The sequence below is a fragment of the Martes martes genome (assembly GCF_963455335.1).
Source record: "Martes martes genome assembly, chromosome: 8".
In the NCBI taxonomy this organism is placed as follows: Eukaryota; Metazoa; Chordata; class Mammalia; order Carnivora; family Mustelidae; genus Martes; species Martes martes.
In genome coordinates this window covers 101,018,989-101,041,894 of record NC_137895.1, presented here as the reverse complement: position 1 = coordinate 101,041,894, position 22,906 = coordinate 101,018,989, and the positions used below count along the sequence as shown (strand labels likewise).

At 52.8% G+C, this 22,906-nt stretch overlaps 2 protein-coding genes across 10 annotated transcripts in view; both read right to left on the bottom strand.

Moving 5' to 3' along the window:
- The window catches only part of CHD4 (chromodomain helicase DNA binding protein 4), a 31,064-nt gene extending 19,916 nt beyond the window's left edge, over positions 1-11,148 (bottom strand). For 5 of the 9 annotated variants that reach the window (XM_080810887.1, XM_080810890.1, XM_080810891.1 and 2 more), the window contains exons 1-14: positions 10,912-11,147; positions 9,865-10,042; positions 5,971-6,092; positions 5,556-5,771; positions 5,219-5,337; positions 4,855-5,096; positions 4,478-4,605; positions 4,092-4,227; positions 3,760-3,938; positions 3,334-3,573; positions 1,969-2,172; positions 1,643-1,848; positions 1,151-1,282; positions 973-1,069 (exon numbers count right to left, since the gene is read on the bottom strand). In XM_080810887.1, coding sequence (XP_080667013.1) covers positions 973-1,069; positions 1,151-1,282; positions 1,643-1,848; positions 1,969-2,172; positions 3,334-3,573; positions 3,760-3,938; positions 4,092-4,227; positions 4,478-4,605; positions 4,855-5,096; positions 5,219-5,337; positions 5,556-5,771; positions 5,971-6,092; positions 9,865-9,964 — 2,121 coding nt within the window. In that variant the 5' untranslated portion in view covers positions 9,965-10,042; positions 10,912-11,147. Of the gene's footprint in view, positions 1-972; positions 1,070-1,150; positions 1,283-1,642; positions 1,849-1,968; positions 2,173-3,333; positions 3,574-3,759; positions 3,939-4,091; positions 4,228-4,477; positions 4,606-4,854; positions 5,097-5,218; positions 5,338-5,555; positions 5,772-5,970; positions 6,093-9,864; positions 10,043-10,193; positions 10,296-10,911 lie in introns of those variants that run through there. The other 4 variants (XM_080810889.1, XM_080810894.1, XM_080810895.1 and 1 more) reach the window with 2 other exon arrangements.
- A 10,085-nt stretch (positions 11,149-21,233) lies between these two features.
- Positions 21,234-22,337, bottom strand: LPAR5 (lysophosphatidic acid receptor 5; the record flags this gene model as incomplete). The annotated part of the gene is made up of 1 exon (XM_080810286.1): positions 21,234-22,337. One exon carries the CDS (start codon positions 22,335-22,337, stop codon positions 21,234-21,236), a length of 1,104 nt encoding a protein of 367 aa, XP_080666412.1.
- Positions 22,338-22,906: the final 569 nt, after the last annotated feature.

Here is a 22,906-nt window from a genome sequence, read left to right as displayed (position 1 = left end):
TTGTGGGGAAACAGATCTTCAATGGCTACGGGTAACTCTGATTTAGGATCCTCTAGGAAGCAAGGCAACTAACCCATCAGAAAGACTGAGATCTTGGGCCTACAGATTTCTGCTGAAAGACCACGTCATAGCCTCCCTGACAAGACAGTAATTCTGCTGATCAGGATCCACCAGGTCAACAATCCTATGCTTCCCCTAAGGTCAGATTTTTGTTTTTTAAAGATTTCAAATTTTATTTAACAGAGAGACAGAGAGAGCCAGAAGCCACAAATGGGGGGAAATGCAGAGGGAGGAGGAGAAGCAGACTCCCCTGCTGAGCAGGGAACCCGACACGGGACTGGATCCCAGGTCCCTGGGATCATGACCCTGAGCCAAAGGCAGACACTTAACCGACTGAGCTACCCCCACGCCCCTAGAGTTATTTTTTAACCTTAACAGTCTTTATGTTATATTACACAAATAAACCCCAGAAGAACTGAGCCATGAATTAAGAGTCAGAAGATGGGCCACCCTGGGTGGCCTCAAGTCATTGAGCGTCTGCCTTCTGCTCGAGTCTTGGTCCCAAGGTCCTGGGATCAAGCCTGCATCAGGCTCACTGATCCATGAGGAAACTACTTCTCCCTCTTCCACTCCCCCTGCTTGTGTCTCCTCTCTCACTGCCTGTCAAATAAATAAATCTTTAAAAAAAAAAAAAGATGTGGCAGACCCAGGTTCCAATACAAGTTTCATAAAAGCTTAGTTACATGACGCATCCCTAGGTAACACTTTCTCAATCATAGAAAATACCACTGCCTATGTTTTCATTTTTCTGATGATGCAAAGAGAAAATGAGATGTAGAGAAGTAGGGAAGCACCTAGCTCTGAAGTTACTGCTGGCAGGGCATCGCCAGGAGTACCAGCCGTAGATTGCGGTACACAAGATGTACCGTCCCACCCAACAAACCGTCCTCTCCCTCTTCTGCCCCAACTCACATCCACTGTAGGAGTTTCAGGAGGCCTCTCCAACTTCCTCAGCTTCACCTTCTTGAGCTTCTTGCCTGGTCGTCCTTCCTCACCCCTCATTAACTCCCTGAAAGAAGACAGACATCACACAGATGCCTAAGGCCCTTCTCCATAAGAACCAACTCCCCACCTCAGCAAAGCCGCCCACCTGTGGTTCCAGTAGCTCTGCTTGAACAGATCATAGTCCTGTATCTCCACATCCTCGCTCTCCCAGGATGCCTGATCGTAGGGCAAGTCCCGCCACTTGATCAAGTAGTGGACATGGCCCTTCTTGTCCACACTGCAAAGTCAAGGAGAAAAAAACCCTCAGAGCCAGAAGATGACACCTCACTCTCAAAAAGTGCCAATAATAGATGTTCCAAACTAGACTTCTAGGAAGGCCAGATGCCACATGTATTCAGAGTCTCTATACCACACTAGTCTTTGGACCTAAAATTACATCTCATCTATAGTCTTCTCCTGTGGCTCAAATACCAGGATTCAGTCAGTTAATAATAATATACTGACATGTCCCTTCCAAGTTTAAATCACCAGTGACATCCATTTGCCTACTCCCTTCAGCAGCAGTCTCCCAATGGCTATGTTGCCTACCTCCAGTTCGCCCAAGACCACCACCAGTCTGACCCTGTTCCATTGGTACCTGTGGTTGAGAATTCGGTGGATCATCATCCACTCAGGTTTTATGCCATAGCGATAGAAGCGTTCCTCCATCTCTGCAAATTTAGGGTCTTTGTTCTTACGCTTCCGGCTCTTTTCTTCATCACCACCAAAGTCCCCGGAAGGTGGTTCGTCCATATCATTCTTCCGCTGATAGTTTCGGAACATCACTTGACAGTGCAGCTCCAACTGCAAACAGAAAGAGACATCAGCCACCATGGAGTGGCATCCGCTCCTTCCAGCCACAAGGCTGTTTCTCATGACCCTCTTCACTGCAGTCCCCAGATCTCCAGCCTATCCCAGGTTTACCTGCAGTTCAGACACCCAGGAGCAGTGCCAGTAAGACATGCCTTGCCATTTCACAAAGAACTGCCGCTCTGGCCTCCCCTCCAGGGGCTTGGGAGAAGGAGTATTGGGATCAGCATCTGGAGGCCGAGGCACTGGTGTGGGAGATGGTGGTTGCCCCCATTTCCAGATTAGAATCTTCTGAACTTTGCCCTTAAGCGCTGGACACTGAGAGAAAAAGAGGATGCAACATCAAATCATTACCAAGGAGAGGAAATGTAACAGCCCATAGCCTCAGCCTTATCAAAGGATTATTTACATCTTATTTCAAGAGGTGCCTGGGTAGCTTAGTCAGCTAGGAGTCCAACTCTTGGGTGCAGCTCAGATCATAAACTTGGGGTCATGGGATCAAGCCTCCCACTGGGGCTCAGTGTGGAGTCTGCTTGAAATCCTCTCCCTCTCTGCATCCACCCACCCTGCTTGTGCTCTCTTCCTCTCCCTCTGTCTAAAATAAATAATAATTCTTGAATTCTCGTTTTAAGAAGAACCATTCTATGTAAAGAATAATAGAATTCCATCTCCACTTCTGGACTTCATCTAGAATTTGAGTGACACTATCACTACTATGGGTTTTTTTGGTGTGTTTTTTTGTTTGTTTGTTTTCTTGTTTTATTTTGTTTTTAAAGATTTTATTGATTCATTTGACAGACAGAGATCACAAGTAGGTAGAGAAGCAGGCAGAGAGAGGAGGAAGCAGGCTCCCCGAGCAGAGAACCCGACGTGAGGCTTGATCCCAGGACCCCGGGATCATGACCTGAGCCGAAGGCAAAGGCTTTAACCCACTGAGCCACCCAGGCGCCCCATCACTCCTGTGTTTAACAGAGCCAATAGCGAGACTTCAACAATAACCCAGAGCAAGGAAAGCAGAGAAAACCCCCAGACCTAGGGCACCAGAATTCCTTTCGTAAGCAACTGAAAAGCAATTAAGTAATCCTATTAACCATTCTAAAATACCAAGACCCCAAATCTGGGTGCCAAGACAGAATGTATGGTCTAGGCTGGAGAAACACAGCTTTAAGAACACCCCTTAAAAGAGATGGCAAAGGGCGCCTGGGTGGCTCAGTTGGTTAAGCAACTGCCTTCAGCTCAGGTCATGATCCTGGAGTCCCGGCATTGAGTCCTACATCAGACTCTCTGCTCAACAGAGAGTCTGCTTCTCCCGCTGACCTCTCTCCTCTTATGCTCTCTCTCTCTCTCAAATAAATAAATAAAATCTTGGAAAAAAAAAAAAAGAGAGAGAGAGCAAAGCATCAACTCCTCTGTTCAAAGCTAATCCTACATTTTCCCAGGCAAAGCTACCTCCCACCTTGGCTAGGGTCAGTCACTCACCGTACAACGGGGACAGAGCCATTCACCATTAGGAATCTCTGGAAGTGGGGGGTTCAGGCAGTGGATGTGGTAGGATGAAGGACAGGTGTCACAGCAGAGCAGCTCCCCACCATCTTTACAGACACGACAGAATTCCATATGGTGGTCATCCTCCTCTTCAGGGTCTCCTCCAACCTCTTCCAGGATCTCCTCACCCTCTGAATTGTCCTCTTTAGCCTCCCACTGGATGCCTTCCTTCTCCTGCAGTAAAGGACCACAGAGTCAGATTATTACCTCCCCCCACCCACCCAAGTCGGAACCACACCCATCATTTCTTTGAATGCTTCCCAAAGTCCACACCAGTACCACCACCCAGGCCCAAAGGATCTCTGTCACCCCACCCTTCCTCTTAAGGGTTCCAAAGGGCCACAATGGCCAGGTACTCACGCAATGTGGACAGCTCCACTTGCCCTCGGGAGCCTTCTCCATATCTGGATCCAGGCAGACCATGTGGTAGGCTCGGGGACAGGTATCACACAGGATGATCTCACCGCCTTGCTGGCACACCTCGCAATAGTCCTGGTGGTCTGTCTCATAACCATCCACAGCAGTCACCTCCTCCTCGCCTGGGCAAGGAAGAGGGAAAGCCCAGTTATTAGAAAAAAACTACCTCCCCCCACCCCCTCTAAAATAAACCCAACCCCGATCTCCTTAGGGAGATTCTTCCCCAGTCATCCCCACCCCACCCCATCACACACAGACCCAAAAGAGAAACACACCTTTCTTTTTCTTTTTAGTGGTTCGGAGTTTCTTGCGGCTGCGGCTACTGCGGCTGGTAGAACCATCAGAAACAGAATAGCTATTGATGCTGGCATCATCGAAGTCAGACTCCACATCTAAGTCATCATCCTCACTCTGGCAGAATGAAAAGAAAGAAGGTTAGAGGTTAAAGCCAAGGGGAAGGAGAATTTACTAGAGAAGGGATCACTCTTACTAGGGGTGCTAGAATCCCAGCAAGGACGGTCAAGTAAGAAGCCTAGTCACTGTGTTCTGGGGCCAAGAGTCCCCACTCTTACTTGCCTACCGTGAAGGCCAGACCTGGACGTAGAGTAACACTGCACCAGATTGGGCACCCTCACCAAAACAGGATGGGCTGGGCTCTCACCGAGGATCTCTTACGCTTAGAACCAAAACCTCCCAGCTTGATTTTCAGGGGAGCTACTTTCTTGGGTTTAGGCTTCTTGGCATCAGGTACACGAGGGCTGCCCTTGGGCTTCCTCCGAGCATTGGGACCTAAAGTCAGAGAGCACACTTAAGATCAGGTAATCCAAACACAAGACAGCAGATGGAGAAGATTAATAAAATATTCTCTACCTAAGCGCATTTCCCCATGTCCAGCTTCCCAAAATTTTCCTCCTAAATCCAAGGTTCATTTCTACCTCACACTCTATCTTTAGGCTGACAGAACAGCGTCCTCATGCTTCTTCCGTCTTTGGTATCCCGTGCCCACACCATCCCACCTCACAGTGGGTCTCATTTCACCTTTGCCCTCCTTGGTCTTGGCCTTGCGGATCGGCACCTCCACAGGTGGAGGAGGTGGTGCAACTTCGGTGGCCGTCACCATGCTCTCCACCACAGCCACCGCTGCCGCCGCTGCTGCCGCCACAGAAGCCCCGGAACTGCCTTTGAAGGGATTGTTGGTGCTGAACTCACGCCACTTTGCACCCAAAACCATCATCATCTTGGAGACAGCAATCTTGGGGTTTTTGGCAGCAATGAGAGGTCTGGTGGAGAAACGGACAAGAACAAAGAGGAAAATCTTTGAGAATAAATGAGACAGAGAGAGAAGTGAATAGAGATTATTCAGGCACTCTCCTCCCCAGCACCCAAGACCCCCACTATTTACCGGACAAACTGGCTGAAGGCCTTGTAGTTGGTGAGGGTGCGATAATCCTCCTCTGAGAACACATGGTCAATGTCTTCCATGCCCCAGTCTTCCAGGAGCTGAGCGGATGATTTAGGCTCCTGCAGAGAGAGCAAGGTCAAAGACCTGACACCAAGTGTCCATACTTGCTAAAGGGAATCTGAGCTGAGATGAAGGCCTGCAAGACCAGGGCAGGAGAGCGGAGAAAAAATCATTACAACCGGGGAGAGAGAACACTCTAAGGGGCAGTGCAGTATCTGGGAGACAGAGGACAGGAAGCCAACCACAAGCACAGAGGAGAGGACAGAGGTCCAGGCACCTTTGAATCATCATCATCGTCATCCTCCTCCTCCTCTTCCTTCCGCTTGGATTTGCTCTTCTTTTCTTTCTTAGGTCCAAGCTTCTTCTTTTTCTTCTTGCCAGGGGTGTAGTCGCTGCCCTCACTGTCTGAGCGCAGAGCCACCTCTTCCTCCTCCTCCACAAACTCCGGCCCCTCCCCAGAGCTGTCCCCCAGCTGCCGGCATAAGAGCATACGCTGGAGCAGGGAAGGGGGAGAGGGAGACAGACACACACATGCTACACACATGCTGACCTCAGGACAGCCCTGAGGCTCATCCCCAGGACCTGGCCCACCACTGGAGAAGAAGAAACAAATGTCCCCCCACGCCCCTCAAACGTTCTCATCAGAGCTGCTCCCTTCTTCTTATTCCCCAAACATCCAGTCACCCACTCACCTCCTTTTTTTGGCGCTTGCTCTTAGGGATTTTAGGGTCCCGAGGTTTCTTAGGCTTTTTCTTCTTCTTGAGCTTTGGAGTCTCTGCTTCTGACAAATCCTCTTCTGGGTCCTCTTCATTTTCTACATATATTTGGCAGAGAGAGGCAGGTAAAGAAAAGATCAATAGCAAAAGGTCAGAGCCTAATCCAAAGGCTTTAGACTTTATTCCCCCACCTCTTGTCCCAGATTCCACTGAAGAGAACTGCTATACTCACCACAGAAGGAAGCTGATACTCAGGACAAAAACAGACAAAGAGAGAGCTGTATATACCCGAAATAGGCCTGTCAGGCCAAACCAGGCCCACCTCGGGCAGCTGTCCAGACCCCTGCCTCCTTTCCCTCATCCCTCACTGGAGCCCTCTATATGTTCACCAGTGCAGCTGAAGCAAGCTGCTTAGAATGAACCAAATAAGAAAAATAGGTCTAGCCCTCCTCTAACTGTCCACCAAATATCCTACAAACCAGGGGATGAAAATGAAAGGTCCTCCCATAAGGCAAAAATGACAGAATACATCTTAACCACATTCCCAGAACGGTATCAGTCCAGGGGTCCCAGAAACCACACCCTTCACTACCCACTTAGGGTCATCACTGCTTAAAACCACCAGAATCCTCAACCCAGAGGTTCAGTTGTCAGCCCAGTATCATACCCACTCCCAAACATAATTTCCTTTCCCCATCTCCAGCTCCACAGTTCCTCCCCAGCTTCTCCTGGGTCAGTAGCCTCTTCTCCCCAGGGGCCCAAATCAGCCCAGCTGTCACCATCTCCTCCACACCCCCCCCAATCCTCCTCCCATCTGGCTCCACCTCCTCCCCTGGCTGGGAGCACACACAAAGCCTGGGGTAATACTGAGAGCTCCTGGGCAGGGATAGGTGGGAAGGGGCACAGAGGGGGAGGAGAAGACCAGGATGCAGCTTCCTTTGTAACTAACACACATTCACACCACCTCCCTCCTCCCTCCTCTCTCTGCTTCTTCCTAAGCCACCCCCGCCCAGGGAGGGGGGGAGTGGAGAAGGGAGTGGAGAGAAGGAGGGAGTGCCTCACCCACTGAGGAGAGGGAAAATGGCTCCTGACCGCAGAAGCCAGCCCAGGGCACCCAGCTGCCAACATAGGACAGGAAGTAGCAGGGGAGGGGGTGGGGTTGGGAGAGGTAGCCGAGGAAAGACTACCCTCACAAAGACTTCCCAAATTACTACCTGGCCCCAGGTCCACATGCCACTTCTCCTAACACCTATTCTGGGATAACACAGTTCTCGAGAGGCCACTCTAATGTCCTAGGCAAGGAAACCCAAGACAAACGTGAAGGGTAATACAAGAGGGACTGGGTTACTCCCCTCAATCATAATTATTTTTCCAATCACCAGAGCTAAGATTTAACAAAGGCTCAGTGGAGCTATGGTCAGAGCATGCAACCTTCTCAAATTTTGGATATCCAAAAGATTTACCTTGAGGAATGGGAGCCCACAAGAAGTCTCTATAACTCAGTTTCCTCCTCACCACCTATCTCCCCAAGAGCCCAAGCCATAAATCCTAAACCATGTCTCACGGATTACAAATAGCCACCTATCCAACATATATGGGAGTGATGTCTTCACCAAGAAAAAAGGAGCAGCACCTGGACAGAGCTGGACAACAATACGCTTCCTTCAATCTTACGCATGCTCTTTGGCCCTGACCCCCAGAACTAGCCCTAAAATGCTTCTGGCTCCGCCCTTCCTGAGCAAAGCAGATACTAGGGAACATGAGACATTAAGCTTGACAAAGCACCATCAGCCTCCCCCCACTCAGCCCAGGATCAGGCCAGGCATAAGAAAGCCCCTCCCATTCCCTTGGGAATGGAACACCAGCCTGGATCTCACCAGAAAGAACCATTTTCTTAAGGCTTCTCCCCAGCAATCCCCATGTCATCCCCCTCACTAATCAGTTCCATCTCTCGGTTCCTCGTCTTCCTCACCTCCATAAAAACTGGACACAAGGACAAACTCATGCAGGTGAAGGGGACACCCATCCTAAGACCCCCAAACTTCTCAGGCAGATAATATGCTGAGACAACACGGGGCAAAGTGGCTGAGACATAAAAGAAGATTTGGGAAAGGGGCAGGAATGGGGCGTGGCAGCGGAAAAACTGGGTCATGCTACAGCTTGGGGCAGAGTTCACCCTGGGAGCCTGCACAGCTCTCAATCAACTGGGGGGGGGGGGGCAGCCCCAGACCAAAAGGCCAATGGGAAGCCAAGATGTGGAACCAGCATTGGCTGGATAGCACTACTACTTCTCTGGCCCCTCACAGAAAGGATCAGATCATATTACCTATACCACCATCCCACCCCCACCTTGGGCAACAGCACCGAAATTTGCCACCTTGGCCTACATGGTGATGAGACTAAGTCTAAGTTTCTTATCCCAACAGCTGAAGATTCAGTAACAAGACCCCTCTCCTAAGTGCCCTCAGTTTCAAAAGAATACTTCCAACTTAGAAGATGCCAAATGTAGAAACATCTTTCCCAGACCACTTCAACTTGCTGCTAGAGCTAAGGAGAGAGAAGGCAGAAGTGAAAGATGTTTGATGGGAAACAAAAATGGGACAAGCAAGCTCTGGAATTAAAAGAAAAATAAATAGGGACGCCTGGGTGGCTCAGTTGGTTAGGCGGCTGCCTTCGGCTCGGGTCATGATCCCAGCGTCCTGGGATCGAGTCCCACATCGGGCTCCTTGCTCGGCAGGGAGCCTGCTTCTCCCTCTGCCTCTGCCTGCCACTCTGTCTACTTGTGCTCACTCTCGCTCCTCTCTCTCTCTGACAAATAAATTAAAAAAAAAAAAAAAAAAAAGAAAAATAAATATAAGCAGAAGATTAAAAAATGGCATAAAAAAAGCCAAAAAAAGGTCAACGAAACAAGTAGGTGACTTAGCTAAGGGCTCTTTAAAAGGAAAGACAGCCACTTAGATGCATGACATCAATCACCATTTGAGAAGAGACAAGGGCTACTCCAATCAGGCAGGGTGATTATAACCATACGGGTTTGGCCAGTCCAAGGAGCCACCCCCAAACACAGACAGAACAACCCCCAACACACCTACACAAACACTTCATGCCACCAGCCCAAACCCTAGGCTCCTTGCATGGAGGCAGAAGCCTCTAGGAAAAAGCCTGTACTGTGTCCACTTGCTATAGGAAAGTGTGTGTGGGGGGGGGGGGGGTCCGCAGGGTGTCACCTCTGTTCTTTTGCCCCTCCCTAGTATATCTTTCAGGCTATGACATCCTACCCCTAGCCCCCATCATTTCCCCACTTCAAACATTTCAGCACTCTGCCTGGCTAAAAGCGCTCTACAACCCAGCTAAGGAGCGCAATTCAAACTTCACACAGTTGAGACAGCACAGAAAACCGGTAACTGATCAGAAGCTAAAAATAATCAGACAGAGAGTAACCAGCACTCCCTCTCTCCTTTCCACAGCAGCAACCACAGGATCCTGCTAACACAGATGACCAACTGGTCTCCAAAATGCAATCCTCAACACACACCCCCTCCCACCCCCCCTCCAGGGGTCCCAGCCACCTGCGTTTCTCCATGGACCCGCACAAGGTAAGGTCCGCCAGCCCAGAGAGCTCCCTCAACCGGGAACTGCATAGCATTCCTGAAGACAGTGCAGCAAGCTTGCATCTAGGTCCCAGAGCCCAGGAGGCACATGGCTTCCACCCCCTCCCACAAGAGCTCCGCAGAAGGGAACCACTCCCTTCGGATGCCCTCCACCTCAGACTCTGCACACATCGAGAGAAACTCAACCCTGCCTCACCAGAGTCGCTAGGGAGGGCCCAAATGCCTCTTTCCTGCCGTGGGCCCTTGGGGAAGATGTTACCTGGGTGGGGTGGGGGCAGGCTGTTGTTCAAAAGTGCATCCATATCTTCCTCCTCGCTGCCCGCCGAGCAGGGGGACGGGGAGCCCAGGCCCGACGCCATCCCCTTCCGCTCCCGGCCAGGGAATCGGCCCAGCTGCTCCTGCCTGCGGCCTGGGGCCCTCTACACTGGCCCGAGTCACTGTGCGGGGGAGGGGGGAAAGAGAGAGAGAACAGTCAGTGACGCGCACTGTCCCCCTCCCCCACACCCACCCGCTCTTTCCGCCCACCACCACCAGCGGCCCCCCCACCCCAGCCACCCTAGCAGGGCACCCGAACCACTCAGGCTGAACTTAGTTCCACACTCCTCGAGGGCAGCCCGGAAGCCGGCTCCCCAACCGGAGCCCCCCAGATGAGCGGGAGCGACGCCCCCGAGGGCAGGCTGGTGCAGGCGTGGGGAGTGGGAGAAACCAGGCTGGACCGAGCAGGGTGTGACGCGGGGGGGAAGGGGGTCCGAGTGGCCGCGGCGCGGGGGGGCCGGGGGAGGCGGCAGGCGGCGAGGCGCTCGGGGACACAAGGTCACTTGGGGGTGGGGGGGCGCCTCCCTGCGCCTGGGGAGGGGCCAGTCCCCAGACAGGGCAGCTCTCCAAAGGCTGTCCTCTGGGACAACTCAGGTTCTCCGGAGGAGCTGCGGGGCCGAGGGGGCGTGGAGGCTTGCGCGCTCCAGGGGGCTGGAGGTTGGGACCCGGGGAACGAGGGAGCGCCCACCGGGCAGGGGGCCGGGCCACGTGTCCCGGGGGGCAAGTGAGCAAAGGGCGAGGGGGCGGACGCCGGGCATTGTGGGAGACCAAGCCCGAGGTGGGAGTCGCGGAGGGCAAGACTCGGGCCGGCTTAGGGCGGGGGTGGGGGGGCAGGGCGCCCTGCAGGCAAAGGAAAGGAAGGGTCGGCTCCTCTGGGCAGGGGGCGGTCCGCGAGTCCGGGACGTCTGAGGAAGGGGTGGGTGGAGGGATGAGCTTGGGGGCTGGTCGGGCTGAGAGGGGCGTCTCTTTGGGAACCCCGCGCTCTCCTCACCCGGGAGCCGCCGCAGGTCGCGCTGGGTCCGGCCCGGTGTCACTCCCGCTCCGGCTCCTCCTCGCCGCGGCCGAAGGGGGGAAAATGGCTCCGGCTCCGGCGTCGCCTCTTAAAGGGCCCGAAACACCGGCCGGGAAATCCCACCGCACAGGCCCCGCCCCCCCACGGACAGCCCATAATAACCTCAACCAACTCCAACCCCCCCTCCACTACCGCCACCCTCCTCCCTAGGTCTCCCGGGCAACCCCCGCCCCCTCGTCGCTCAGGCAACCATTGGCCACGCCCCCTTCGAGCGCGCGCGCGCGTGTCACCCGGGCAACCACCCACCTCCTGGCCATCCCATAATACACACGGACACCCTACCACCACCCCCCCACACACACACACTCCATACACCTATATGCCAAGGCTGTTGACATCTCATAATATTGCAGACCTTTTGCAACTAACCCTTTCCCCACCTCAGACATCCCATAATAGTCATCCTTTGCCAACTTCTTCACTCTTGGCCCTAATGCTAACATCCCATAATAATTCGTCACCTCTCCTTCCCCATGGCCATCCCATAATAAGCACCCCTCCCAGCACTTCAGCCTCACAGCCCATAATACTCATCCCCATCCCCCACAGACATCCCATAATAACCACTCTTCATCCACCCCCAGTTAGATATCCCATAATAGTCAGAAACTCCCCCCCTCCCCCCCCACATTACAACAACGGACACTTCGGCCTCCTCCCACACACATCCCGTAATAATCAGTTTCCCACTTTCTATACTCACATCCCATAATAAGCACCCCCCTAGCCTGAGCTGCCCTCAGCCCCAGCAGGCTAGGGTCTAGATCCTCAGAACACCACCCTCAGCCTTCATACATCCATTCTAACTCCACAGCCCATAATAACCTTCTCCTCTGTCAGAGAGATATCCCATAATGATCGGCAGTCCTACTGTCACCCTACAGATGGACATCTAATCTCCTTTCCTCTAACCCTGGAAAGATATCCCATAGTTCTACTCTTCCACCCCACCCCCTGATATCCCATAATAATGTCAAGCAGTCCGTGGTCCACCAGACATACTATAATACTCCCAGCACAACGCAGAGTCACATCCCATAATGCTTCACCTCCAGCCACCACCCCTATGCCTTTCCAGCCAGGCATCCCATAATATTCATATTCAAACCTCCCCCACCTCCACAGGCTGTCAGTCTATTCTAACACCCAGAGCCACAAGGGTGAAGCAGGCTACCCACACTGCCCTGTGCCCGCCCCAACTTGTACACACCTTTATCCCTTTCTGGGCCAAAGCAGTATCCTGGCATAAAGCCTCTTGATGTCTAGGACAAACCCTACCTTCCCTCATCCCATCATTTCCAGACACTCAGGAACTGAGAGTCAACCTAGGGTCCCACCCAATCCCACCAAATTCAGTTATTCTCCAGATGCTTACCTTCAGCTCTTAAGTTTTGGGTAGAGCCAACCAAATACCATGCTGATCAGATGAGCCATTTACATAAAGTTTAATTCAGGCATAGCATCCCATAATAATTATAAACTCCTATCTTTACAAAGGAGTCTTTATTTCTCAGCATTTCAGCAGTCCTTCTCCCATGTCACCCTGCCTCTCCAGGTCAGATGGTCCAGCATGCATGGGCCAGTCCCATGGATGGACATCCCACCATGATATGAAGTGAGAATTCTGCTATATATATCAAGAACCAAGACCCCTCTCCTCCTCACTGCTACTCCTGTTCATTCAACAGACGTTGCCAGAGCACCTAGTAAGGCAGCAAGCTGGGCGCCACAGGGAATGCAAGGACCACAGGTGCCTCCCTTTAAGAAGCATAAACAACTCATCGAACTATGAGACAAGATAGAATGTCTGGTGTCAAGGGAACACTGCTGAGTGCTATTTCCCAATTTCCTGTTAAAGAGAATAAAAGAGATCCCAACTGGTCTTGGTAGAGATCAGATCCCAGTAGAGGTTCTTGATAGTCCTTCTAGAAGCTAGAAGGTATTCCAAAAGGATTTACGGTATAGATGGGGGGTCAAGATATCTCCTATCTGTTCCCTGCCACACTGAGGGATTTTGACTGGAAAACAATGTCCATCTATCCAGTGTTTCTAAAACTGAAATCCTGTAATATCATTATGGGCCTCCTTTTTGAGATACTCCAGAGTTGTTATCCTCATTCTTGAACACCAAATTCCGCTTACCTTCAATGTCCTGTATTTTTTACCAGTTTCTTGTTTATATCCTTAAGTCTGGTACTTCCAACTGCCCCCATTCTCATCTTGTTGGGGCCCATTCTCCGTTCAAAAAAACCCTTTGATGTATAATATTCACCATCTTTCCTCCTCCCATGTACAAGTCAACATTCCAGGATGCCTCTTTCATTCAGTTATGCTACAAGATAGCCTTCCAACGTATACCCTCCCCTTCCCAGACTGTGCCTATCTTGCAGTTACCTTGGGGACCCAGTCTTAGAAAGTCCAAGAGCCCAGTCTTAAGAACTGTTAGCCCTCAGAGAGCCTGATCCCATAGACCTGTCACTTTTCCCTCTTCCTGGTCCCTAGAGAACCAGGACCCAAGTGAAAACCAATGTTGTAGCACCATTGCCTTGCTGCCCCCAACCCCCAAGGCAGAGATAATGTCTTTCTTTGCTCTCATGTGCCTTGTTCATACAAATCCAAGAACTATGGCAGTGGGACAGGCTGGAGAGAAACCGGAACATCTTCTAGGATGAACCTCAGACCGTCTCTGCATTGCTCTTCTAACCTCACTTTCCTAGAGAAAGCGCCTGGCCAGAGGACTCTGCCCTCCCCTGGGAACCCAGGGCTGGAGTTGTGGCAAGGACAAATAAATTCAGGAGAGGTGAGAGCTTGCTTCAAGAAGTTATCGTCCCTTTGCTTCTCAGCAGAGCACCTGTGGTATTAATACATCTTTTCACCAACTCCTACCTGACTTAACTCCCTGGAGCACCCTTTTGCCACATCCCTGAGGTGTGCAGGCCATTTCCCCCATTCTGCAAGGTTGTCATGGTCTTCCTTATTCAATTCTCATGACATCAAAATTGGGCCACATTCATTCGTGCAAACTCTCCCCCATGACCGTTCTGAGTACTTAGGATGGACCTTGTAAGCCTCACTTAGGGGAGAGGAGGCAGCTCTGTTAAGATATCATAATGTGGGTATACCTTCTTTCAACAACATTCTCCTTGGCAGGTAGAGCTGCTAGATACCTATTATGCCCTCCTCTCTCCCCCTTTCTCCAGGGAATCCAGCCTGCCTCTGGGCCTCAAATTCCCTTCTGTAATATCCCATCTGCCTCATAGCCTTTTCTTCTCATATGTATAAACCCCATTACTACAGTGATTCGTAATATAAACCAGGAAGAGAGTTTTGTAACTGGGTAGTCACAGCTTTGTGCCCGTGAATATAAACACGGATTGCATTTGTCCCCCATAGCTCTCTGCCCACCTCTCCCTGCTCCCACCACAAGGAGAATGTTAGAATCCCTTTGCCTCTTCTTGAGTTCCAGAGAGGGCTAGGATGAGTGTGTTTATGTATTGCTTTTGTGGTCTTTATGCTTCTTTGCTCCCCCACCCCCTGGCCCCACGCTACCCTTCCAGATAAATTACAAATAAACCACTAGCATGATTGGCCCACAGAGACTAAGGGTGGGATAATCTCCTGATTAATGCACCCAGGGGGACAACCTCTCTAGCCGGTTACCTTAGAGTTCTGTTTCCATCCCATGGTACAGAAGAACCTAGAATAACACTCAGAGTGGGTTGTCCATGGAGTTTTCAGCACATGCTCTCTCTACATCTCTATTTTCTGTGAGCCCCAGAAACTGCCAGTAAGAGGTCTAAGGGACCAGTGTTCTCCTGCTTTGTCAGAAAAAGGGCTTTGGAAAGACAACATAGGGAGGAAAAGCCACAGTGACAGTGCATTGTGTTGGCTAGACAGGATGCAGGTCCTGCAGGGCTTTGGGGAGGTGGTGGGTGACAGGCCAGGCATTTGTCCTTCAGGAGCCAACTGAGCCTCTGTTCCCGTGGCGTGTGACTGCAAGGTTGCAAAGCCCCCTCGGCCCAACCCACCTACCTGAGCTGTGGTCCCAAGGCTCAAATCCAGGAAGGCAAAGTGGGAGGAGAGTACTTGGGTTCTGTGGTCACCCAGGAGCACTACTCCCTTTGGTGTGCCACACAGACAGAACCCAGACATTCCCACTGCCAGCCCAGCTCTGCAGGCCCTAGACTTAGCAACCCTGCAGCTCACAAGCTGCGAAAAGACCCAGGTGTCCAGGGTTCAGATTTGACCAGCTTTAGCCTGCCCCAGGGGCCCCTTCAAACAGCTGTCACAGAAGAACCTCTCTAGCCAGTTACTCTTGCCAGGCCTCAGGTCTGGCTCCAGGGCTCACCCCACCCTCCCCAGCTCCTTTCCCTCCCTCTTCCTTCCTTTCCTTCCTCACCACCAACCACCCCCCCCAACCTCCCCAGAGCTTCACCTACCCAGGACAGCCCCACCCAGTTGTGCAGGGCACATCCCATAATAATCCTTCTCCTTGCTAGCCCCCACCCCCCCCCAAAAAAGAGAGGCGGCCATCCCATAATAGCCACCCACAAGAGACATTCCGCGGTGACCGCCCCCTCCCTGCAGAGCTGCCGGGAGCAGCCATCCCATAATAGCTGGCCGCCTGTTTTACTGGTTACGGCTGTGGAGGGAGCTGGAGAGGAAATGGAGGGGAGGGGGGAGGGGAAGAGGATCAAGGGCCCCCACTTTGTGGAGGGAGAAGGGGGAGGAGAGTGGCCCAAGGGGATTGGGAGCCAAGAGGACATCGTGCAGGTGGGAGGTGGGATCTGCTGGCCGCTATAACCCTGATTTAGGGCTTTCTCCCCATTCCCCAGGGGCTGCCTTTCCCCCTGAGCACCTTGGAGGTGTCTGCTAGTTAAGGGAGATGCCTAGGATGGGTTGAGGTGCTCAAAGTGTGTGCGTCGGAGGGGATGGATTTCAGGTGTTCCCCTTGGGCTGTTTGAGAGAGAAGGCAGACCTTAGAGAGAGGATGGCAAGAGAGTAAGGGGTGGGGGGGTTGGAGAAGAGCTCCTCAGGCCCTCCCCATTCTGCACCACCATCCCATAATAATCCCCCCAGCCCCACTCCCCCTCCCACACACGACATCCCATAATATCTTCTGGAGAAGCAGTCCCCGCAGTAGGTACAAAGAGCTATCCCATAATATGCTCCCCCACCCCCACTCGCCACCCCCCCAACTTGGCCCCCCCCTCAGTCACATGCAGCCGGTGCCATCCCCCGCTGCTCCCCCCTCTGGCCACCGAAGGCCCTGCCAGCCCATAATACTCTTGCCTCTGGTCGCAGGAGGCCTCCAGCCCATAATATTCCCTTCCACCACCACCCCCCCCTTCCCGCCCCGCACCCCTTCCTCCCGCCTCCAGTTGGATCCGGGCCTCACCAGCCCATAATATTCCCCAGTCTCCTAAGGCTGTTCCAGCCCATAATACTCTCCCTGTCTCCTAAGGCCTCTCCATCCCATAATACTGCCAGACGCCTGACCTGTGGGCCAAACCCCAGCCCGTTCCACACATCGAGGCTGTGTCAGCGCCGCTGGTCTCCCTCCCTGTCCCTCCCTCCTCCCTCCTCGGCGCTTTCCCTCCCAGGCTCCCTCCCGCCCTCCTGCCCTAGGCCCCTCTCCTGGCCCCACCCTGTGCCTGCCTGGGCCCTTACTTCCCCTCCAGCCTCCTCTCCTGCCCTTTCTCCTTTGCTGGGTTCTTCATCCCATGCCCCCTCTCCTCTCCCTTTCAGGCACTTTTCTACCCACTCCTCTGTCTGTGGGATAGACGTTAGGCCTAGTGGGGAGAGAGTGCCCCAGAGGGCAACAGGCCAGTCACTGCCCCTGAAAACTGTCTACTTGACCTAGCACTGTGGAAACTTGCCCAGCCTGCCTCGCTCACCCATCCCCTGGCCCTGGTTCTGATTGCTGGCAGAGCCCTGTCTGGGTGAGGATTCACCTTGAAACCCTTGCTGTCTTCCAGAAACACTCCCCGTGGGCATCACAAACAGATTTTACCAATAGCATCTACTCCCCACACTCTTGTTGAAAAGAGAGCTCCCCCTTTTGGGGTTTCTCCCAGGTGCCTTTCCAAGGTGATCTCATTGACCTAACAGCAACCCAACAAGTAGATACTGTGATTCCCCATTTCACAGAGGAGAAAACAGAGGTTCAGAGAGTTGAAGTAACTTGCTAAGTCACATTGCCAAGAAGTGACAGAGCTGAAATTAGTACCCGCCCTGGTTGGTTCTGAGAGCCTTTGGGTTTCCCCAAGGCCCCTGTGAGAAACTTCGCTTTTTGGTGCTCTCTCTTCTGGAGAGGATATAGCATGGTGAGAGCTACCCAGCCTCCCTCTGTCTGCAGGGTCTCCTGAAAGAATGAAGAAGGCATGCCCGTGGTGTGAGATTTAACCTCCCCTTTCCCGTTTCCTCCACGGGACCCCAGGTGGCAACCCAGTAGGGATTTCCCTCAAGCTGGTTCAGGGCTAAGAGAGAAGCATCCTGACCCTTTGGGACCCCCTTACCTTGGCCCTGGTTCTCCCGAATTTGTTTTATTCCAAGACCAATGATTGTTACTCTTCTCCAGGCTACTCACTGTGTGGAGGGAACTACAGAGGAGGGAACTCTTCCTACAGAAGAGGCAGACTTTGAGGAGAACCAGGGGACGTCTTCTCTTCAGCTTAGTTGGTGGACAAGCAGGAGGGCTGCCTTGGAGATGCTGGGTACCTCCTGGCTAAGGGAGGGGAGTCATGGCCAACTGCACCAAGGCTGAGCCATCCCGCCTGGGTGAGCCACCACCTAGCTACTCCTTTCTAAGGCTTCGATGGGGTGTGTTTCAGGGCTCGACACAACTGGAACCGTGAGTGAGCGGCGAGGTGCTCTGCACAGGAACCTGGGGCCCGTGGAGGGGGAAGGGGCAGGTGTGTCCGAGGGTAAGAGGGTTAGGAGTATGGAGGAAGTAGTGGAGCAGAGAGGGTGAGAGAAGTAGTTGGGAGAGGCGGCCCAGGTGAGGAGGAGACAGGAAGCCAGGGAGGGTGGATGGGACAGAGCCAGGATGAGAAGGTGGGAAGCCCCAGGAAGGGGAGAGACAGTGGAAAGTACTGCAAAGAGTAGGAGTTAGGGAGCCGAATAGCTACCGTGCCTCTTCCCGGTTGTTTAACCTTCAGATCGCAGCTTCCCTAGGGTGCTTCATTTTTAAAATAGGGATAATAATTGTCCTTAACTCAGAGGCTTATGATAATCAATCACTAAATAATATATAATCAATAGTGATAAGCACCACATGGAGATCCCGGCATAGGGAGTTATTTCCAAAACGTGTTCACGCTCTTCTCCCTCCATCTAGGATGTTCTCATTTTCCTCATTTGGATTTCCCTAAACTATAAATGGGGTCACCTCAGGACACGGGGTGAGGGCTCTGGATCCCCCCCACATCTTGCACCCTTCCTACTGTGCACTCGGTGTTGGAGAACGCTATGCAAACGGCAGGGCTGGCTCCAGATGCACTTAAACTTTCCTAGCCTGTGGCTTGTCGGGTTCTTCTGTTCATTCCCCCTCTGCCTGCCCCATCTCCTGAATCTATTCCTGCCTCTTTGTTCTCGTGATAGAAACTCTTTGGATGCACTGAATGCGGGGAAACAGTCCACCAGAGCTTAAACCCCAGAGATTTCACACTGGAGGTGACCCATTTCCATCCACCTCCACACACCACAGTCACACCTCTCCTTGACAATTTTAACAGCAGCCTGACCAGTCTTCCTTTCCCCCTTAGACTCCCCTCCCCACTTCCCTACAGTTTACCCCACACCATCTGTCAGAGTGAGCAAGACCTCCCTCAGGAACCTTTAGGGGCTTCCCACTGCCCAAGGAATTGACTGCCAACACCTTACTCTGCATTCTTGCATCTTCTGTCTGGAATGGTAATTGTTGACTTGTTCTGTGGTCCCCCACGAGACAGTACACTACTCCACACCAAAATTCAACAGTTCATCATTCAACAAATATTTATTAAGCACTTCTTAATAATGGCACTTCTTAATAATGCCAAGAGCTGTTCTAGATGCTGAAGATACATCAGAGAACCAAGCAAACTAAAACCCCTGCCCCCAGGGACCTTATGTTCTACCTGGGGGAAGGAGGGGAGAAACAGACAGAAAACTATAAAAATTATAAAAATAAATAATTATATAGTATGTGAGAAGATACTTGCTCTGTGAGTTTTGGAACTCATTCACATATCAGAATATAAAAATACTCAAGCAATTTTTTTTAAAAAACTGTCTTCAATGAAGTTTAGTTTGGATAGGGCAAAGTTCTGAGAATTTGGACTACCACCACATTTTATGCTCCCAGGACATGGGTCTTGAACCCTAAGGACGAGGGAAGATGGAGCAGGTGCTAACCATTGGGCCTCTTGAAGAGCTACAGGAGGACCTAGCCCAGGGCTCCATCTTCCCAACAGATGGTGGAAGGTTCTACTTGAAAGTGATCAAGGAGGAATCTGGGTCAGTTCTCTGCTTTGGCCACCAGGGGTCATTTTACCCCTGTAAATCACCATCTGGAGCAATCCCTTGAAGACACACAAAAGGCTTACTCCAAACTAAAACACGCAGAGACACATGCAGGAAAACCCTGACACACACACACACACACACACACACACACACACACCATTGAGATACCTAGTGACAGAAATGCATACAGGACACACGCATGGCAGCAACTTCCTCACTTATGCAGTCTCAACTCCGCAACCCCTCCCAGCCCTACTCCAGTAAAGAGGGAAGAAGGAAACAGTAGGTGGTCCATTCACCAGTCTTCCATTTCCTTGCCCCCAGCTTGCTAAGAACAGACACCTTATTCCTGTCCTCCCTTGCACTCCTATGTCCCTGGAAACTTCTTTCCTGGCTGTGGCAACAGTTCCCTTTTCCCTTCCCGGGCAAAGAGAAGCCCCACCCCTCCTGCGAGTGTTTGTGTGACTAGTTCACCCCCACCTCAGAGCTGCCCCACCCGCACCAGGAAGCCAAAGTAATGTTGCACTGGGTGTGCAGCTCCAATCTACCCCGGCAAACTCTCAAGCCTTTGGGACTAGAATTAGCAATTGATTGGTGGAGCATTGCCCTGTCCCCGCCCCCCCCCCCGTAATAAAAAACAATGTATACATATGCCCTGGGAAGAAGTTACACATGAACTCTAATACTGACTCTTAGATGTCCACAAGGTCAAAGTAATTTTCGGAATACTACTCCCACCAATGTTGTTTGTCCTTTGCAATCTCCTTGTTCACAGGTATACCGTGGAGTTTTCCAGAGGCTTTGTGAAGTGTGATGACATTATTGCTCTCAAAGCTAATGGAATGTGTGCTTGTGTGTTACATTGTTAGGGCTTAACGAGTTTTAATTTCTAGTATGGTTAAGTATCAAAAGGTAAGGTATAAGCAAAGGCTTTTTGGAATCCTGGATTGTTAAGAGTTGTAAAAGGGTCTGAGAGCAAAGTTGGGGAGAACTGTTACTTTCGTACAAAAAATTTTCTCCTTAATTCTAGATGAAGGGCCAGAGGCAGAGAGAGAGAATTTAGGACCTAGAATGGAGGAGTTCTGGAAAGTGGGGCAGGGTGGAAGGATAAAGGACACCTAGAAAGGCCTACAGAGACCAGCATCTGGGGGGAAAACACCCTCTAACTCACAGTTTTGTCCTGCCCCCAACCACCCCATGCTGGGTGTCAGGTCTAAATTGTTACAAGTCACTAACCAAGAATGAAAGAGATTCTGTCAGTGTCTCATGCCTCCATGCTGGTCAGGGCAAGGCCAAGTGGAAATGAGAGTGGGTAGCATCGGAGGCACTGAGACTGCTGTGGTTGGTCTAAATCCAGGACACTCATTTTCTGCTCCATCTACCAGCCCTCCATAGGGTTTCATGCCCACACACCAAGGGCATGTCATCCAGTCGTCTGCCTATGCACTGAGGAAGCTCACAGCGTCACTCCCTCCGGACTGGGCCAGGGATCCGCCCCACGCTCACCATCACCACCAAAGCAAAGAAGGCATTTCCACCAGCACTCTTCTTCCTTCCCTGTGCCCCAGGCTCGCCACACTTTGTTCTCTTGTGCATTTACGGGCAGGAGTTGCCGCCCGGAAGTCCAAGTGCCCGATCCACTTCCCTCATGTACAACATCCTGCGAGTGTGTGCGTGTGAGCGGCGCGGGGGCCTGGGAGGTGGGGGTGACAGCGCAACCGTAGGCAGTGCGTTCAGAGGGCCGAGTCCTCGCGGCGCTGGGTCAAGGGCGTCCCGAAGCTGGAAGGTCTGAGCAGCTCCTGGTTCGCGGTAGCCGGACCGGTGATGAGAGTGGCCTCGGTGGACCGTTCGGCGTGCGCTCCCTGAGCCCCGTTGGTGGCCAAGGTCCTGGCGCGGAGTGGAGTGCCCAGGCCGCGCAGGGTGTTGCGGAAACCCTCGGCGCTGAAGTAGTACACGAGCGGGTCCAGCACGCAGTTGGAGCCGGCCAACAGCACCATGACCATGAGGGCCTGGCGCACCCGGTCGCGCACCTCGCTGCGGGCCGCCACCACGTTGCCCCGCAGCAGCCCGTAGACCGCCAGCGTGGCGTTGTAGGGCACGAAGCACAGCAGAAAGATGACGAGGTTGGCCAGCAGGAGGCGCACGGTCTTCTGCCCCCGCCGGCTCCGCGTGCTGTCCGGCCGCGCCAGGGTCCAGAAGACCCGGCCCGACGAGTAGAGCATGGCCGCCAGGGGCAGCAGGAAGCCCAGCGCCTCGGCCAGCAGCAGGAGCCACAGTAGCCTGTTTTGCCACATGTCGCCGAAGCTCTCGAAGCACAGGTGCACCTGGCTGCCGTTGTAGCTGCAGGGCGAGGGCCGGTGCACCAGGCCGGCGGGCACGGCGAACACGGCGATGAGCGCCCACACACCCAGGCACAGCAGCCGCGCCACGCGGGGCCGCCGCAGGTGCCGCAGCCGCAGCGGGTGCACGATGGCCACGTAGCGGTCCACGTTGATGAGAGTCAAGAAGATGCAGCTGCCGTACATGTTCGTCTGGAAGATGGCGCCCGCCGTCTGGCACAGGAGGGCAGAGAAGGGCCAGTAGTGCAGGGCGTAGTAGGAGATGCGCAGGGGCAGCGAGAGGGTGAAGAGCAGGTCGCTGGCCGCCAGGTTGCACATGTATACGCTCACCACGGAGTGCATGCGCAGCACGCGCAGGAAGACCCAGAGGGCCAGCGCGTTGAGGGGAAGCCCTGCGGCCAGCACCAGGCTGTAGACCACCATGTGCAGGTAGTGGGTGCTCCGGTAGTCAGGGCACTGGGAAGCGAGGCTGGAGTTGTTGGCAGAGTTGTGCTGCATGGTACCACAGTGTGAGAGGAGCTAGGCTGGGGACATCATTGGGCACGCTAGGGTCCTGGCCTCGTGTTCGTCCCCGGAGTGGGGCCTGGAGGCTGCGCAGGGACCGTCCTGGGGCAGGCAGGACATGGGAATGTGGGCTATGGCTGCGGGGCAGATGGCTGTCGGGGGGGTGGACACTTTGGGTCACCGCTTCATCAGCAGTGGAGACCTGGAATAGGAAGGCAAGCCAAAGTCAAGATTATGCAAGGACAGCGTAGAAGTCCCAAATGTTTATCTAGCTAACCTGGCTGGCCTCTTGAGTCTTTTCTCAGCCTCGGATCTTTCCCCAACTTTCCGTCAGGCCACAATAGCTTTCCGCAATAAGGCTATATAGCACAGTGTTAAAGGCCCAGGCTCTGGGGTCAGACTGCCTGGGTTTAAATCCTGGTTCTGCCAACTTGCCTAGCTAGGTCCTCCGAAAATTGACTTAATCTCTCTGAACCTCATTTTCCTTACCTGGAGAAAAAGGTGGTGGTGGTGGGCGTCTCCCACTTCATGAGGTTGTTAGATTAAACGAGATATGTGTTAAG